Source organism: Podarcis liolepis (genome assembly GCF_965112155.1).
Source record: "Podarcis liolepis genome assembly, chromosome: Z".
Taxonomy (NCBI): Eukaryota; Metazoa; Chordata; class Lepidosauria; order Squamata; family Lacertidae; genus Podarcis; species Podarcis liolepis.
Window position 1 is genome coordinate 24,780,736 of NC_139570.1, and position 12,520 is coordinate 24,793,255.

Below are 12,520 nucleotides of genomic sequence, written 5' to 3' on the forward strand. Positions count from 1 at the left end.
CTCCCATCCCATAGCATATTGTGCACTGTGGGAATCTTGTCTACACATGCATGTACTTCTATTTCGAGCATCTATCTTCCCAATGAGGAAATGTGTGTCATTTATACTCCCCCTTCCCTCCAAGAAACTCGAGGAGAAGGCCTGTAGGAGTATTTCCTTTTGTAGGTTCTGACTCACAATAAAATAAAGTTCCTCTGAAGCCAGGGAGTTGTAGGCATCTGCAGGAGAAATGCAGACAACAGAGACATCCCTTTTACATCGCCTTCATAGACCTGATGAAGGCCTATGACCTTGTCAGCCAAAAAAGACCATTCACACTGCTCAGCAAGTAGAGGGCCCACCTAAGCTCCACAAGAAGATTGTGTCCTTCTAGGAGAACATGCACAGCAACATCCATGATGAGGTCCATTCATTCTCTGATGCCTTCCCTATAAAGAGCAGTGTTAAACAGGGCTATGTTCTCACCCCAATTCTCTTTGGCATATTCTTCTCCCTAGTGCTCTCCTGTGCTTCATCTCAATTGAAGATGGTATGTACTTTCATTCAAGGAGCAACAGGGCATGTTTCTGGGCCATGACAAAAGTGTGGTGGGTCCTTATCCTTATTCTTTGCAGATGTTGCAGCCTTGACAGTGCACTCCAAGGAAGCCCTGCAGAGACTCATCAGCTGTTTTGCCCAAGTCTGCAGGGAGTTCAGTTTTACCTTTTGTCTGACAAAGACCAACATCTTGGGTCAGGACGCCGCTAGCACTCCACGCATCAGCATTGGTGACCACACAATTGATGAGGTGGTAGATGGTTTTGTCTTCTCTGGATTTCATCATAACCAGCAACCCCTCCATTGATGATGAGTAGGACAAGCGTATTGGCAAGGCAGTTATGGCTATGGGTTGCCTCTCCAAAAGGGCATGGGAGAATGTGAAGTTAATAGTAATATGAAGGTCTACCAGTCTTGCGTGTTGAGTACCCTGCTTTATAGAAGTGAGTCATGGACAACTTATAACCATCAGAAATGGTGCCTCAATGCCTTTCACATGTGCTGCATCAGGAGGATTTGAGGTATCACATGGCAGGACAGAGTTTCAAGAGATGTGCTCTCCAAAGCCCACAGTCCCATTATGTTCACACTCCTGTCAACCATGTCTACTCTGGTTTGGTCTTGTCGACAAAATAGAAGATGACAGGATCCCCAAAGATGTGCTCTACAGGAAACTGGCTGCTGGCACCAGGCCAAACTGTGTTACAAAGATGTCTGCAAGCATGGCATGAAGGCTGGCAACATTAACCCCACCGTATGGGAATCCCTTGCAGACAACCACAGTGCCTGGAGTCAGACAGACAGGTTGTGCATCCATAGTGGTGACCAGAGGAGGAATGGCCATTGGAAGGAGCACAGAGAAAAGAAAGGTCATGGTGCATCTGGAGTAGTATAACTGGCCACCTTGATCTCCCCCAGCTGCAACAAAATATGTCTCTTCCATATCAGTCTCTACAGCCACAGCAGGCAATGTGACTCCAGAGATTTGACTTTCCTCCTCCATTGTTTCCTGAGACAAGACGGATACTAACAGTGGCAACAACCTGGTATCACAGTGATGCTAGGTACTTAAAAGATCCAGAATTCAGCCCCATAGCACAAAGTTGCACATTTTACTTTTTACATAAAGATGCAAGTTTAGACCGCTTCCTGGCTGGAGGTGGAGACAAATTCTGGCTTTTGCTGTCAGGGCTATGGATTGACAACAGGATTTTCTGGATGTACACAGTATGTGAATTGAGCCCTCCACCCTACCTGCAATCTGTTGTCAACTGCTGCTTGTGTACATATGTGCTTACATACATAATAAAACTGAAATAAGTGTTGTCCAACATCTCACCTGACTTTTCTCATTCACTTTCACTCTCTCACACATATATAGTTCATTTGAGGGGGTCCAGTTTGCATGGTCCTGGATCCAGCATGGATTAAAATCTAATGGTTGAGTCTATTTTTGAACTCGTGGAACAAGTTCCTTTGCAAGATAATGGCCGTAGCTTACCAGCTAAGTACTGTCATTAGTCTCTTCATCTGAGCAATTACTGTTGGTCTGAGCAATTAAGCGCCATAAACAGAGGCTAATGGGTGGGCTTCACACACACACTCACCTGGCTGGTATGTTGAAGTTCAGGGGCCAGTGTGTGGGTGTTAGCTGAGCTAGAAGCAGGTGGAAGCCATAGAGACAGAGCTGTGTTTGATTTATGTTTGATTCCAATGCTGAAACTATGAGAGAAGTAAGGCTCTCTTGGCGTGTTAATGCTGTGAGCCCCTCCATTGTAGGCTCAGTTTGTTTGTATGTATGTGTGTAAATAAACCATATATACTAAAGATACCACAATCTCCATTGACCCTCATTCCACGGAAACTGAACCCTGTGTAAACGCTTGGAACCCCTGGAATCTCTCACCTGTCAGAGATTGTGGTAGCAGGTAACAATCTCTCTATCTCCCACTCCATCCAAGTATTGCACATACTTAAGGATATGTATGTATTTTGCAATACATTCTGGAGACAGTAATAGTGCATTAGTGGTGAATATTCTGCTTTTGTTTGTTTTTTTATGCTTCCTCACGGCAACCAGATTATTCCTGTTCAGAGAGGCACAACAAAAGTGGGACAAAAATAAACCTGACCATTTGTGTTATTAAAAGTTCTGAGAGTTGTTAGGAGATCCCTGTTCCCCTCAAAGAGTTCCAATTCCCAGAGTGGTTTAACAATCAATTCCTTTTCCCAGGGACCTCTGGGAATTGTAGCACTGTTAGAGGAATAGCAGTTTTGCCTAATATAGTGCATTTTACCCTAGAACATGCATTTCTGCACACATTATCTTGCTGGTGAACTGCATTGCAAAACTCAGAGAACTACAAATTTAGAAGGAAAGTGCAAACCAGGTAAGTTTGCCTTAAGATGCTAACTGAATCACATTTCTCACCCATCCTTACAAACAGAAACACATCTCTGAATTTTGCAATCCAGTTCGCTAAACACAAATGTGTGCAGAACATCATAATTATGAAAAAGTATGCATCAAAAAGAATATATGTGAAAACAACATACAAAAAGTGCATTATACTAGAGAAAATTTCTTGTATGTTAGGAGAAAGGAATGTAGAAATGTGTGTGACCTTTAGAAACAGATGCAGAGATGAGGCAAACCAAAACTGCTAATCCCTGACATCAACATGTGGGTAGGTTGATGTGGGAATAGGTATTCATTCATTCCTTCAGGTACTCAGGTCCCAGCCATGTTGTGCTCAGAAAAGGACAGTTAGGCTGCATGAAAAGTTTCATTCAGATATTAAGTGTACTTAAAAGAAGTCATCCTGAACTTCTTCCCGTTTAAATAGCTCAGCAGATAGGAATGCTTCTCTTTTTGAGGTCAATAGCATTTTCTTTGTCACATCACTGATAATAACCCAAAGGTCACTTGAAGGGATTTTACTGTCAAACTAAACTGCAGCAAACATTGCATTTGAATCCCCAGCCCTTCTCTTTGCCCAGTAGTGCTATGGCATTTCATTTTTTTAACAAAACTTAACAGTTTTCATAGTAATTATAGACTTCTAGATTGTAGGACTAGAGTCTTAATTCATGAAACACTCTAAGCCAGAGGTTTTCAACCTTTTTGAGTCCACGGCTCCCTTGACCAACTGCATTCTTTCTGCGGCACCCCTGTGGAGATCAGGAGCCCAGTGATGTCACCCCTTTCCTGCAGAGCTGGCAGCCTCTCACCCATTTTTGAAACCCTCCTTTGTGTAATGTTTCCTCAGCCTCTTCTCCTCTCCTCTCCCCTCTCCTTGGGAGTCCTCCAGACAGCTGCTGCTGCCACCCCTGATCTCTGAGCTGCCCTGCCCTGCCATAAAGAGGCCGATTCAACTCCTGGCAACCAGCACCCCTTGGCCTGCTCAGAGGCACCATTTGCCTGGGGAGCTTGTAGCCAGGGCTGCTCCAACAAACAGCTGTGCAAGCCTTTGGGAGGCAGAGACAGAGAGGGCATTAGAGGAGGAAGGGAAGAGGGATGGAGACCAGTGTTGCCAATGGCACTTCTGACCATCATTCAAGGCACCCCAGGGTGCCATGGCACACTGGTTGAGAACCACTGCTCTAAGCCAAACTTAGGCTTAATGAGACTATGGGCAAGCATGCGGGCTTCCAGAGTGGATATTGTAGCCACTTTACTCCTCCTCCATCCTTTTTGTACCTATATGAATGTAGCCAACGTTTAATTTAGCGTGATATCTAAACAAGGACCCATGTTAAGCTCTCTCCTCACTAACGATGAGCTGTAACCAAGAACAAACTTGGATTTGCTCTGCCCAGGTATAAAAATAGTAGATTGAAATAATTAACCCTGGCTTATAAATGCAAGCTCGTCTCTTGGAGCTCACATAGCCTTGCTAAGCTTGGGAGCATGTCCGCAGGGCTGGCTCAAGACATTTGGCTGCAGAAGGTGCCCAGCAGGTTGTTCAGTCTTACTTCATCACTGGCAATGGGGCAGGGTCTTCCACCCTGCGTGAGGACAGCAGGCTAATTTAGGAACCACATGGCATACTAGCTCTATCCTCTTACTATTTCACCACTGTTCCCTACATACTTTTAAAATTTGAAGATGTCAGAGCATAACAAAAATAATAAATGCAACTTGAATTACTTGGAATGATGCATCTCCAAAGTTCTGCTGTTCATCAGGTCTTTGTTTCAACTGGATACTAAAATTGTTAAAGCGGTTATAGTTTTTGAAGAGCTGGACCTTTAACACAACAAAGAACTAAGCAAGTTAAACTGGTTGGGCAACAGTGAGCCAGAGTGTCGCTTGCCATTTCATTCTAGCTGTCTTCCTTCTATGACACTATTTCCTAAGGCAAGCTTTGTATACTGAAAGCACCTTCTTTTAAACAAGCAAAATAGCTGGTGGAAATGCTTTTAGATACAAAACTTACCATAAAAGGAAAACCCTTCTCATCTCCAACCTGATATGCATTAAAGTTTTCCCAATGTGTTGCTGATCCAGTGAATTGTGGGTGTTTTAGTTCTGTAATGATCCCAGGGAGGAAAGTTACAGTAAAGGACAAATATTGTGCAATGCAAGATCAGTGGCAACTTTTTGATTGGTGTGGTGTAACCCAGTCTAGACGCATTGAGTATTTACACAGGGGTGGGCTGACTTCAGTGTTTATGATTAGTTTTTATGATGGTTCATTGCTATTTTTATTAGAACCACTAGCAACCTGCCCATTGTGTCTAAGGAAAGATGCAGAATAAGTAATAAACAATATTATTATAAGCATAATAAATACAGTGGTACCTCGAGTTACAAATGCCTCAGGTTACAAATGCTTCAGGTTACAAACTCCGCTGACCTGGAAGAGTTAACTTGAGTTGAGAATTTTGCCCCAGGATGGGAACAGAAATTGTGTGCCGGCGGTGCAGCGGCAGCAAGAGGCCCCATTAGCGAAAGCACGCCTCTAGTTAAGAACAGTTTCAGGTTAAGAACGGACCTCCGGAACAAATTATGTTCATAACCAGAGGTACCACTGTTATAGCAATAAATCAAGTGTGCATTTTTGAACCTCTTAACTGATAAAACATAGCTCAAGGGTTGGCAAGGTTTACCTCGCCTGGGCCAGTTCACTCCAGTGGAGATCCCTCTGTGGGCCAGATTGTGCATGCCCGCAAGTGTGTGTGCCTGTGATTTCCGGTGTCCGCATTTGCATAGATGCGATATCCGGTGTCTGTGCAGACGTGATTTCTGGTGCCACGGAAGCGAGTCCCCGCACTGGGCAGCGCCGGTTTAGCGCAGCATGTGGGGACTCGCCAAGCGGGCAGCTCGGTTCGGGTCTGGCTTATGGGCCGGTCAAACAACCCCCGTGGGCCACTTGTGGCCCATGGGCCTTTGGTTGCTGACCCCTGACATAGCTGAACTGAGTAAAGCACTCTTGCCAAAGAACATAGCAACTGCACCAATGCATTTAATTCAAGGTGTGCATCTTACTGTTTAATGCCCTAAATGACTCAGGCCCCAAATGCCTTAAAGACTGCCTCCATATATCCTCTCAGGTGCTAAGAGGAGGCCTTCTTGGTTGTTCCTCCATCCTCAGAAACTCAGAAGGTGGTGACCCAGGAAAGTGCATTCTCTCTGGCTGCACCTAAGCTGTGGAAATCCCTTCTGACAGAGCTGCATTTGGTACCTTCATTTCACAGCTTTCGACCAGGCTTCTCACTGGCTCTGCTTTGAACCCCAAGTGTTTCTGCCTGGCCGAAATGTGTCCTTGAATTCTAATAATGCCTTTTGCTTGGTTGGGTGGAGGATAGAAAGTGTGTGTGTGTGTTGTTTGTAGTTCAAAGGTAAAATTTACATGGATTGCTCTGCTCACTCTGGCCCCACCCACCACTAGCATATGGCCCTCAGAAGGTTGCCCAGAGTGGAATGCGGCCCTCAGATTGAACAGTGTTTCCTACCCCTTTTCTACACACATTCTTCTCCATCCTCCTTCCAGGTAAACAAGAGTCCTAGGACCAGTTCCAGACAGGCAAAAACACTCAAGGAGGGTGTGCAGCAGGGTGATTGAGGGGTGTGGCTGGGGAGGACGGCGTGTGTCCTGGGGAGAGTCCTGAGGGTCAGATGGAAAGCTTGGAGGTCCACATTTGGCTGAAGTTTCCCTACCCCTGGTCTACTGCCAAACATCCAGTTGGCACCTATCTGGGTAGTTTCGATGCCTCCATGCTCTCTTAAATATTTGTGTGAGCTGCATTGTTTTCCTTTCATCCGGTAGGTACAACACAAGTCCCAACTCATTGCTTCTTCCTGTGCCAGAGCAAACAAAGGGGGGGTCCTCCTTTTATTAGCTCTCTTCGCCTCCTCCTGTATTTGCCAAGATCAGAAGACTTTGACTCGAAACAGGAAGTAGCTCCCTTAAAATCCTGGAGTGGATTAATTTCATTGACAGCTCTCTGCCACGTCCTGATTAGCTTTCAAGCTGGGTTTGTTAGCTTGCCACCCTGGAGAAAAGGGTGGTCTGTGTCTCTGGTTATGGCTAAACCCTGTAAGGCAGTTTTCACAAAGCTGATCTGCAAGGGCCATATGCCACCCACTCCCCAGTTGATATCTGTTCCCCCCACGTAGCTGCCATACACTGAAGTGCCCACCAATCACTGCTTCCTTGAACAAATAACTCTCCTGCTCCCCCAACATCAGCACATTCCTCCAGTCCTTTCAGCCATTGCTGTTCTTTTAAGCCTGAGCCATAGCTAGAGCTAGGAGCTGTGCACTTGGAGTTGGGTCAGAACCAGTGGGAGGGGGCAGAATCTATTACTACTCAGTACAGAGGAACTAAGCCAGGCTCAAAGCCAAATAAAGTCCTACTCAGGAAGACCTCAGTTGCTCAAGCAAGGTTCCAGCCAAGACAGGAAGTCTTATATAGTTCTCCCTGTCTAGAAGGGGCCAATGGCCAGCCCAGGTGGGCAGGGCCAGTGCAGAGCCTAGAATACTTCACTATGCGGGATGTTGCTCCAAACTTCAATACAGTGGTACCTCGGGTTACATACGCTTCAGGTTACATACGCTTCAGGTTACAAACTCTGCTAATCCAGAAATAGTGCTTCAGGTTAAGAACTTTGCTACAGGATGAGAACAGAAATCACGCGGCGGCGGCACAGCAGCAGCAGGAAGCCCCATTAGCTAAAGTGGTGCTTCAGGTTAAGAACAGTTTAAGGTTAAGAACGGACCTCCGGAACGAATTAAGTATTTAACCGGAGGTACCACTGTATGGGGCAGTTGCTCACAGAATCCCAGTTCTAGCTCCAGAATGCTAGGAACTAGTTTGTTAAGGGTGCTGGGAATTGTAGCTCTGGGGATAAACGACAGCTCCCATGATTCTTGGGGGGAAGCCATGTGCCTTAGCTTGGCATTAATCATACAGAAAACACTTTCTTATGTAAAATACCACAGAAACTATAGCAGCCATCAACATTAAAAAATAATTGATTCAATCTCACTGACTCCTTTCTAACAGGTGAGAATAATGAACATATTCCAGAGAGTCCGAAAGACAGGAAATCATTCTTACCACCAGAAGCAACAGTTTTGCCTTCCGCTATCTCAGAAGAAGAAAGGTAATATTAACAAAAGAGAACTACTCACATGGAACTCATTGTCAATGAAAAATGTGACAGTCAAGGAATTGGTGTGATATTGCTTGCTGAGATTCTTATTCATACAGTTCCATCTGTATATGGGGCACTTCACTGACCATCAAAAGATACCGTATTTTTCGTCCCGTAGGACGCTCCGTCCCATAGGACGCACCTAGTTTTTTGGGGGGGAAATAAAGGGAATTTTTTTTCCTTTATTCCCCCCCCCCCAAAAAAAAAGCAGGTAGGGGAAACCGAACCAGGTTGAGGAACAGCGGGATGGCGGCGCTGCGCCTCCCTGCTGTCCCCCGAGCTTGTGGGACTGGCCGATGTCTGCCTGGCGCGAGGGGCACTCACACACACACACCACTTGAAAATTGTTGAGGGTCTTGGTGGACCACTTAATGGGGGTTTTCTTTTTGCCTGCTGCAGCAATTGTGATGTGATGTGATGTGCTAGATGCTGAATCATTTCAAAGTGTATATTATTACTATTACTATTACTATTACTATTACTATTACTATTACTATTATTACTATTACTATTACTATTAATTAAATTTGTTTACTACCCTTCATCCAGAGATCCCAGGGCAGTTCACAACAGAAAAACACTAAATGAGAATACAGTGGTACCCCGCAAGACGAATGCCTCGCAAGATGAAAAACCCGCTAGACGAAAGGGTTTTCCGTTTTTCAATGCGCTTCACAAGACAAATTTCCCTATGGGCTTGCTTCGCAAGACGAAAACGTCTTGCGAGTCTTGCGATTTTTTCTGCTCCCCCCTTGATCTAAGCCTCTAAGCCGCTAAGAGCCGCTGAGCCTTTAATAGCCGCTAAACCGCTAATAGCGCTAATCCGCTAAGCCGCTAATAGGGTTGCTTCGCAAGACGAAAAAACCGCTAGAAGAAGAGACTCGCGGAACGGATTATTTTCGTCTTGCGAGGCACCACTGTACAAAATACATAATAAAACAAAAAACAAACCAATAACCCCCCTTCCACAAGCATATTTAAAAATTATTTCTTATATATTGTATTTTAATTTGAATTCCATAGGATTCAAATGGGTAGGTTTTGTTCACATACATACACACAGCAGACTCCACAAATGAAGCAGTGGCCCATGGACCACAATTTGGGAACCCCTTTGCTAGCCAGTGAAATTTCACATGCTTAGAAAAAGGAGACAATTGGCACCACATTGGTCTGAGAAGGTCCGAAATGGATCTGGCATCAGTGAGTACACCCAAAGAAGGCTTGCAGTTAAGGCCTTTCCCATAGGTCTCCACCAGAGGGTTGAAGCATTGAAGTTCAGAGACCAGCACTTCAAGACCCCAGTCACCTGGCCTGGCAAGTCTGTTGTCATCTTGTATGGACAGCAGGAAAAGCTATTATGTATTAAATACATTAGGACTATCCTCTTTAACTGAACTGCCAGTGCCTATTGATAGCAAGTAAGGTATATTCCTCTTCTCTAATAAGTGTCTGGTTATGTACTTATCAAATCAATGTTATTTCCTAATATAATTCTCAGAAATATAATTCTCAGAAAGTTCTGGGGAGGATGTAGTTTTGTCTGTTGTGTTTTTTGGTGGGGGTTCCTCAGCATCATTGGTGTTTCTTCTGTGAAGGGAGTATCTTGCAGGTGTCCACAACAATTCTCTGATTTCCAAATGTGCCCCTAGGCCCAGGAGGGGTGGATATCCTTGCTCTATCATATGAAGTTTTGCAATCAAGCACTATAGAAAACCTCCTCCTCCTAGCTTTGTTTTGGAAAATCTTGCCATTTCCCCTGGCTATTCACAGTGAAATCACCTCCTTAATTCATGCTCTGAACTGAAGTTTGAACCCTGCAGACTGTCAGGTCCTGTTTACAGGCTTCCCAAAGGTTGGATACTGTGGGAACAGGATGCTGAACAGATGGGCCTTTGCCCTGATCCTGCCACAAGGCTCATGGTTTGCTGTTATGTTCTGAAGGCATCTACCCATTGAAGACTTGGGGGATAGTCACGGCTACTTTCAGCTATTTAGAAGCTAAAAATAAACCATGCAAGGAATTTTCTGTTGATTGCTTCCCCATTTTGTCAATTGCAAATACAACAATTCCAACCAAATGTTAATCATTAAACAGGCACTAGCACCTGAGACGCTGAAACAGTTGGATGCCATTTGCCAAACTGTTTATTTAAGGCTGTAACTGCTTCCCTTTTGCAAATTGGTCTTTTTTGCCAGTTAGTGCAGGGTGAAGCATTTTGTAATCCAATCAGCTGATGGAGAAACATTGGGGGCCAGTCCTGATTTGACTATGTCTGGCCTCAAACAACTAGTCCAGACTATTCCCTGCTAAGGAATCAACTCCTTCACATCTGACTGCTCCCAAGATCCAAAACATTCAGAGAAGGCAGACTGGAAGCAGAGTAAGGAACTATTTTACCAATGGCACTTAAAGTGCTTATGAGCCTCTTGCTTGTTGTTGGTGTCTCTCTCTGTTTTTAAGACAGAAATGCAGTTTATAATGTGCTTGAATGCAAGTTTTTAAAGTGATGAACAAACATGAAGAGAAGTTCGTTATAAAGGTAAAGGGACCCCTGACCACTCTGGGGTTGCGGCGCTCATCTCGCTTTATTGGCCGAGGGAGCCGGCGTACAGCTTCCGGGTCATGTGGCCAGCATGACTAAGCCACTTCTGGCGAACTAGAGCAGCGCACGGAAACACCGTTTACCTTCCTGCCGGAGCGGTACCTATTGATCTACTTGCACTTTGACGTGCTTTCGATCTGCTAGGTTAGCAGGAGCAGGGACCAAGCAACGGGAGCTCAACCCGTCGCGGGGATTCGAACCGCTGAGAAGTTCGTTGTAAGCTCCCACTATTTTTGTGCTGCCTGTTACTTGAAGCATTGTAACTAGTGCCACAAGCATTATCTTCTGAATGAGGCCTGCCCGGCACCAACACTGACATATTTTTGGTGCCACATTAAAAGCCTTCCTTTTCATTCAGGTGTTGGATGGAATGTGATCCTGCTGGGACAAGCTTTGTTTTAGTGCCTCTCCATATTGCTGATTGGTTGTCCCCCACCAGTAGAAGCTGGTGTTTTTATGTTTTGTGTATTTTATTTTATTTTTGTTCAAATTTTGATGCTTGTTGTTTCTAACAAAGGGGCATAGCTTTGCATATAGAAGGTCTCAGGTTCAACCCTTGACAGCTCTAGGTAGAACCGGGAACCTGTCTGAAACCCTGGAGAGCTGCTGCCAGTCAGTGTAGACAATACTGATGTACCAGTGAACTGCCTCAGTATAAGACACCTTCCCAGCTTGGCGAGATGCTGCTGGTCACTGTAGACAGTATTGAGCCAGATGGATACATACATGTGATAGATCTTGTGCTAGACCCCATGTTGACACACAACACACCCGCTCAACCAGCAACAGTAACAGCACCCAGCATCTGCATGGAACAACATTGTTTGTATATTGGCCTTTGACACCTCATATTATTACAGTGGTACCTCTGGATGCGAACAGGATCCATTCCGGAGCCCCGTTCGCATCCTGAAGTGAACATAAGACATGACTGCACGTCTGCACGGGTCGCGTTTGCTGCTTCCGCGCATGCGTGTCTGCACGGGTCGTGTTTGCTGCTTCCGCGCATGCGCGTGATGTCATTTTGAGCGTCTGCGCATGCGCGAGCAGCAAAACCCAGAAGTAACACATTCCGTTACTTCTGGGTCGCCGTGGGGCGCAACCCGAAAATATTTAAGCTGAAGCGTTTTCATCCTGAGGTATGACTGTATATGATTTAGGACCTCCTCTATTCTTCTGACAGTAAATTGTTTTAACTGATTTCAATGTTGTCCATGTCAGAATGTCATAACTCAACTCCCATTGGAGGATTTGTAGGGCTGCATCACAATCCTGGATTTGCATGAAGTCAGGCGGAGGAGGGGAGCAAAAGAGAAGGCAGGTTTTAGACAACTGTGGAGGTTTGAATAACGGAAACTGAGCAGTGGGGAAAGTGTTGATTTAAACAATGGCAGAGGTGTGAGTAGGGGGCGGGGGAAGAGAGGCAGTTTAAGACAAGGTTTGACTACCATGAGAAGTAAGCCGGGAAAGGCTCTGTTGTATTAGCCTCAAATGTCCCATAGCACCTTTGCACAAAAACTATTTTGCTCTTGGTACTGTGAGTTGCCTTCAACATGAAGTTCTAGATCCATTGTTGTAATTTAGAAGAGATACTTTAATAATGAGCAGACCCCCATCTTTGTATAACACCCATCAACTGAAGTTAACCTTCTGTAACGGAACAAGCTGGCAGGATTCTGTTCACTTTCAAGACACAGTAGCATGCTGTATATCGG

The 12,520-nt window shown here is 45.0% G+C and overlaps 1 protein-coding gene across 2 annotated transcripts in view; it reads left to right on the plus strand.

Annotated features, from left to right (window-relative positions):
- Positions 1–12,520, plus strand: part of LOC310698178 (synaptotagmin-like protein 2) — a 58,510-nt gene that overhangs the window by 23,854 nt on the left and 22,136 nt on the right. Inside the window, exon 4 of one of the 2 annotated variants that reach the window (XM_083485030.1) lies at positions 8,049–8,148. In XM_083485030.1, coding sequence (XP_083341156.1) covers positions 8,049–8,148 — 100 coding nt within the window. Of the gene's footprint in view, positions 1–8,048; positions 8,149–12,176; positions 12,204–12,520 lie in introns of those variants that run through there. The other variant, XM_083485031.1, reaches the window with a different exon arrangement.